This window comes from Sinohyriopsis cumingii, chromosome 8 (genome assembly GCF_028554795.1).
Source record: "Sinohyriopsis cumingii isolate HCF-2022 chromosome 8, ASM2855479v2, whole genome shotgun sequence".
In the NCBI taxonomy this organism is placed as follows: domain Eukaryota; kingdom Metazoa; phylum Mollusca; class Bivalvia; order Unionida; family Unionidae; genus Sinohyriopsis; species Sinohyriopsis cumingii.
The window spans coordinates 24398348-24405082 of record NC_142968.1 but is presented as its reverse complement, the minus strand read 5'-3'; the positions used below and the strand labels follow the sequence as shown (position 1 = coordinate 24405082).

General features: G+C 36.5%; 1 protein-coding gene across 1 annotated transcript; it reads left to right on the top strand.

The window, feature by feature from the left end:
• The first annotated feature begins 2755 nt into the window (after positions 1-2755).
• On the top strand, positions 2756-4444 carry LOC149793153 (uncharacterized). The gene is made up of 2 exons (XM_089967082.1): positions 2756-3067; positions 3588-4444. The coding sequence occupies exons 1-2, from the start codon at positions 2943-2945 to the stop codon at positions 3862-3864; spliced, it is 402 nt and encodes a 133-aa protein (XP_089823208.1). The 5' UTR covers positions 2756-2942; the 3' UTR covers positions 3865-4444.
• The last annotated feature ends 2291 nt before the right edge of the window (positions 4445-6735 follow it).

The window sequence follows — 6735 nt, the reverse complement described above, 5'->3', positions numbered from 1 at the left end:
ATTGAGGTACTTTTCGATCTTTTGGTTAGTCTTTATTTCCTTTTACTACTCGAAGTACGAAAATGCGCGCCATCTCCAAAATAACTAGAAGCTTCTGTAAATTCCTGAAAAACGTGTTTGTTTGTTTTTTACACCTCGACAACGTTTATTTCATGCTTGGCGTGTCACGGTATTCTGAATGTGCCATAAAATCACAGCCGGTGGGGAAATGAGAGAACATATCACAATTTCTGTGATTAAAAGCTATATTATATAGTCGCTTTTAAAATCCTGATGTCAAACAACAAGATCGCCTAATGTTTTCATGTTTTTGCATCTTCAGCTTGCAATACAATTTATGTCACCATTACCTTCCGATAAAGTCGAGGCTTACATAGCTTCTTATTACGTTTTGCCTTTCAAGGCCGACGTTGTTTATTTTGATTCAGCAGAATTTTCTAGAAGTATTTTGATGCGCCTGAATGTTCTAGTACGGTATTAGTAATATTATAGATAGAGAAGCCGCCGCGTGTATAGTGTCTAAACTTGTGAAAGGTAAGCACAAAGTAAGAAATTCGAAGGTAATACTATATACGCATCACAAGTATTGATCACACAGCAACACTGCAAGACGGTAAGTCGAGATTCAGAGTGATTAGGATATGATCTCAGTAGCAGATCTAGCGGCATAGTTTTGGTAAGGTGGGGGGGGGGGGGGCGGAAGGAAATTGCCCGCGTCTACAGATTAAACAGTACACTTATCAGCAGAATTATCAAAAAATTATTTTACTGGACCTCAAAATGGAAAAGGAAGTATTAATATCGTGTAAAATAGAAAAAAAATCTCACGAAAAGTCCACACATACCATTTTAATGACATGGGTAAATGCATTTTAGCTCGCGTAAGTTCAAGTTTAGCTTTTCATTAAGCAGACTCTCTCTCTCTCTCTCTCTCTCTCTCTCATATATGCACACACACATACACATAAAACAGATTTTCCACATATTTTCCCCTCCTCAGCTTACTGTATTGAGAGAGAGAGAGAGAGAGAGAGAGAGAGAGGAATGGTTTGCAATGTTATACTGTAACTTGTTTTACCCATTTTTCGTTACTCTTTTATCGATGTTTTTCTATTTCATGAACGACTCTTGACTAGAAATTCATAGTGCGATCTACATGATATATAATGAGTGGTCTCTTGTTAAAAGTAAAATTATGCATATTCATTCTCAGTTAGTTAATCATAATTTGATATGCTCACTGTTCATGTATTGAATTGTTTTATACCAACACATCCAAATGTCATATTCCCAATGTAAAGACTAAAACAAAACAAACTTATTTTTTACGTGAATTACTAATAATCATTATTTATTCGTTTGTTTGTTTGCCATACGCCCAGTTTCTTCGACACTAACATTACTGTGTTAAATCTTTTATCAAGTGCTCAATCAACTCATGAAAACAATGCCATATTTGAATCTATGGTTCACCTAAGACAAAGCTGCGAAATGGAATGTTACATTCCTTATCTTGCCCTCATTTGCTTTAGTGTTCACTCATTTTCTATCAGCATATAGAAAATATTTTCCAATTTTCAAAATTACCTAGCTTTTCAAAGTAAGAATATAATTATTAAATATCAAATTTTGTATCTGAATAAATTTAGTGTCATATGTCATTAATTCAACCTCGAAATAAATGAAATATTCACGCCGTAAATGTGCTTTTGACCTGAAAAAAAACATTACTCTAGCTGTCGACAACGCCTCTACATTGCAAATTGACATACGACGTACACATTTTTAATTGTTTTGATTGTCAGTTGTTGTTGTTGTTGTAGTGTTTAACGCCATTTTTCAGCACAAGATAGGCTATACATGGCGGACAGTATTAATGGTGGAGGAAGAACCCTGAAAAACCCAGGGACGAACCACCGACCCACGAGAAGCTACTGGCAGGCTTTCCCACGTACCCACGCTAGCCGAGCCTTATACTCGAACCCACGCAGACAGAGGTGAGATGGCAGTGATCCGTAACGGAGAGCGCATTAGACCACTCGGCCACTCGGGGCCCCTTGATTGTCAGTCATGTTGTTTTAAAATTAATGTGCTCTAAAGAAATGTAGTAGGGGTATTTTGTATATTTTTTCCTGATCAAAATGTGTGTTCAGTGGGTGACCAGGGGGCAAGATGTGAGGGACTTTAAGTGCAACACTCCTTGTAAAGATATTTTGCACACTTATCCGAATGATCTTTCCACTAACACAAATGCCCTATAACAACTAGAGCATCTTCTTGTATACAAGTATCGGAATCTCCTTTCCATTAACATAAATGCCGCATAGCTACTATAACCCTGTAAAATTAGTAGACAGAGGCCTGCTTAGGTGGTCGGTCCATTTATTATTATCTGAACCTCGTTTCCACTGATATAACTGACGAGTCGCACAGCTACAGGAACATACGAATGTAATATCAGGAGACCGACTGGGCTGGTAACTTCTAGTCAGGCGATGTCTCCATTACATTTGATTTTGTAATTTCTTAGATTCATTTGCCAAGCTATAATCTAACTAGTTCAAACACAGAACTGTTAGAATGCCATAAAACTATATATTATTGATCGATTAACGCCTGCAAAGCTCAGATCGAACTTGTACTCTCTGCATATATATCTCTTACTATTTCAGTCGTTGGGTCGATAGGAGTGGCTCCATTGTATTGTTAGTGCATTAAAATATTTACTGCTTTGCAACATTTACATCAAATTTGCAATCGAATATGAAGGTACCATAGAAAAACAAAGAACATCGTCTCTCGTTCATCCTTCAGTTTAACCAACCGAGGAAAAAAGCAAGAATACAACCAACTAGAAGATGTTGATGTCTTTCAGTTATTTTCTTTCTTTTTTTTCTTCTAACAATATTTGTATACTTTTTCCCACGCACTACAGATAGAAGATGGCAAGATCCTTGATTCCCAAGCTGGTGTACGACAACATCTTTGATGCCATGCACACTGAGATGACCCGTCTACAACAGCATATGATGAGGGATTTCCGACACATGCGCAATGCCATGAACAGGTAGGGGATATCATTTCTTTCCCTCCTCCATTCTTCCAGAGAATTGTATTTCAAATGCATTAATTCAGAGATACAGAAATATTTGCAGTGCTAATAAATCGTTTCAGTTAGTGCGTGGATATATCACTTATTAATAATACCTCACTTTTTCCCTTTTTTTTTCTCCCCTTGTACACTGACGGGAATTCCGTCGCTAATACTGATCTTTGATACGTGTTCTAAAAGGTGCGCTGATTAGTATTTGTTTGTGGCTGCGGACGCGGGGTGCTGGGGCTAGTGTCAGCTTGGGTTCTCTTTTCAACATTATGTAGAATCAGCCTCAACATACAGATATATATATTTATAAATGATTTTAAATATTTGTTTAATTTAGTTGATTTTTTTTAAACTTTTGCGGTGTTGACGTTGTAGTGGGAGGTGGAACTGGAATAGAAATAAGTAATGATGACTAGAAAGTGAACACACTTTCTTGATATAAACTGCGTCATGCCAATACGTTTGGTACGAAAATTCATTATAGATTGACCCCAACCATGGCTCCATCCGACCACGCGAGTGACCTGGCCCTTAGGGAGCAGTTACAACTTATTAGGGACCCGATCATCACAGAGGCTGATGGCACGCGTCGAATGAAGGTCCAGCTGGACCTCAGCCAATTCAAACCGGAAGAGTTGAACGTCATTGTCAAGGTAGGTCAGGTGACGGTACATGCAAAGCACGAGGAAAAATCCGATACTTCTCACGTGTATCAGGAATTTTCCCATCTCTTTCGTCGTCCCAGAGAGCGTGGATGCTGATACCATGACATGCTCGCTATCACTTGATGGTGTACTCACAGTGACGTCAGCTCCCTTGCCAATGATTGAAGTGCCAAAAGAGAAGAAGCTGGTGATTACACAGGAGAAATAGTGTTTTTGACGATATTCGCTATTATCATATTTATGAATTTCATATCTTTGAATTCAACGTGCTTTAATTTAATAACAGTAACATAATTGCATCATATATGAGTGACAACATCAGCCTAAGTAGAAATTTTGATATAAGTATCTCATATATGTGACATTGCATGATCCATAACTGAAACATATGATGTAATTGTGTTCTTTATGACTAAACGTATCAACCTGTCTTTAAGTTACGACGTAATTATATCATGTATGAGTGACCACATTAACCTTACTGCAAATTACATCTAACTGTGTCATGTGAGACTGCATGAGTCTCACTGAAACACTTCACGTAATTGTGTTATGTATGACTGACCATATCAGCGTAGCTTCAAATTACGATGCAATTAAATCATGTACTAGTGACCACTTAAGCATGACTGCAAAGAACGATACAACTATATATCATGATTGAGACATTGCATGAGCCTACTTAAGGATATTAATGCATTGAGAAAGTATATATCTGTCTCTAATGTGTCAATGTTTGATATTATGCATGTATTTCTTTGTGGAATGAATCTTAATAAATCTAGATTTATCAAATGAAACATTTCTTACTCGTCAATCTCATGTTACTAAATAGGATGCTGTTTCGCAACCTCTCTAAAATCGGGATTGCTTATCTAAGTCATTTAACGTTTCCACATCATCTTAATAGCAACCAGTATTTTACATTGTAATCTAGGAAAACAGTTGGTATTCTATATCATATCAAATAGAAAGAATGCCAAAGTTCCAGCTCCATATATTTACTGATTAAGTTGACAACGAATAGCACGTGTAGTTGCCTTTTCTATATTGTGTTTAAAGTTTTGATTAATAGTAATCGTGAATGCTCTTGAAAGTTAAGTTTTCATTTCGCGTTCATTATTTTTGCTCAGTTTGCGAGATGACGAAACCCGCCGGAATATGTAGCTACAAATTACGTATTTATATTAGATGTAGGGATCATGAGATATACTTTTGCATATACTTGCCCACTCAGATACATATACTATGCTAAGTATTGTACAGAACATGTATAAACTTTATTGTTTTTAATTGCTTAAAACATATTGAGATGGGATATCATATGAAACAATGAAACAAACAAAAGAACGAAGAAAATGACGACGACCTAGTCGGCAAAATTAATATTTAGAAGAGATGACGTTTTTTGAGTGAACATTAAATACGGATGATGGACATCCATCTAACTAAAAATTAAAAAATAAAAATTCCATTGTGTTCGTTATAAAATATATTGCAAAGAAGGCCAAAGCAGGTAAAATTATTGACCTTTATCGTCCTTTTTCCGCCTGTATTTACTATAAAAATGCGACACCTTTTCCAGTAAAACAAAATCCTTTCTGTCGAAGTTGAATAAGCATGTTGAGCATTCAATTCATTTATGACATTATTCGAATTAGTAACATGACAAATGATAACGGTTTCTTGTCATCTTATAAGAGACAATCATTGCATAAAAAGGTTTCAAAATCAACCTTGGTTGGATCAAATGGTGGACATCAACAAGGCCATTTTTATGTCCTCAGACTATGTGATTTGCAGGGAAGAACTCGCAAGTTTATTATAAAACGCTTCTCACTCTAGCATATCCCACCATTACCAGAACAGCAATAGAGTGACTTGTTATGTCTAGTCGTGCCAATGAAAGATGAACGTTTATTGAAAATAGTTATAAAAGATCTTAACACATTGAACCAAATAGCAAACAAATAGACACATGATGTTCTCTGCGTGTCTTCAAGTAATTTAATTATCTCTGACCCTTCCCCTCCCCCTCCGCCCTACCTACTTCAACCCATGTTCATTCAGCCTTACTCAGCCTAGTTTGTATGATGTAGGTCGTTCATTGAAGAGCTGTTCTTATATTTTGCGTTATGTTATACCCTAAATTTTCAAGGTCCCAGATGCAACCGGAGAGTCGTAAACACGAAAGGAAGCCTTGATCACAACTAGCTCTATCTATTGGAAGATTCAAATGCATTTGAATTCATTCTGTCAGTCAGTCTGTCTGTCTGTCTTGTCTGACTGTCTGTCTGTCTCTCTCTCTCTCTCTCTCATACTCGACTCGGATGTGCAAATGTAATTGCCATTTGGTTTTAATTTCATTTTAGGTCATACTATTATATGCACGATTTTACTTATCAGTGAATTGAATTTGATTAAAAAATTAAAATTCGAAACAAACAAACAACATAACATTGCGTAGGGTGTTAAAAATAGATGAAGGGACTACGACTGAAATACAATAGAATAACGTGAGAGATCTGATCGAAATGCAAATGGTTGTTTTGCAGTGTAACTTATATAATACCAATGCCATTTAGGTGGTCACGAAAGGGGAAGCAAGAGAGAGAGAGAGAGAGAGAGAGAATCATGATTAGTTTTACTCGATAAAATCACAAATACTTTACAAATACCCTCTGCGTTTTAATGAATACCACGGAAACACGAGAGTATACAATACAAATGGAAGGGTAACCAGATTTGGATGAGGCAGAATGAAAAGACCAATTGGACCATAAATATGCCGAATACGCCTCTTATCAAGAACTGTTCTTATTCTCGACATGTGACGCGGTTTAAGTATTCAGTTGTCTTGTGATTGTTATGCCCGTTGCTTTTAACCGATGGGACACAATAGATTGAAGTCATCATCAAAATACATTCTTATACACTTGACTATTTCTGGCAATAATTTCTTTTAAA

Coding starts and splice junctions, on each gene's coding strand:
- LOC149793153 (XM_089967082.1), top strand. CDS start 2,943: ATGGCAAGATCCTTGATTCCCAAGCTGGTGTACGACAACATCTTTGAT. Junction 3,068..3,587: donor ATGCGCAATGCCATGAACAG/GTAGGGGATATC, acceptor AATTCATTATAG/ATTGACCCCAACCATGGCTC.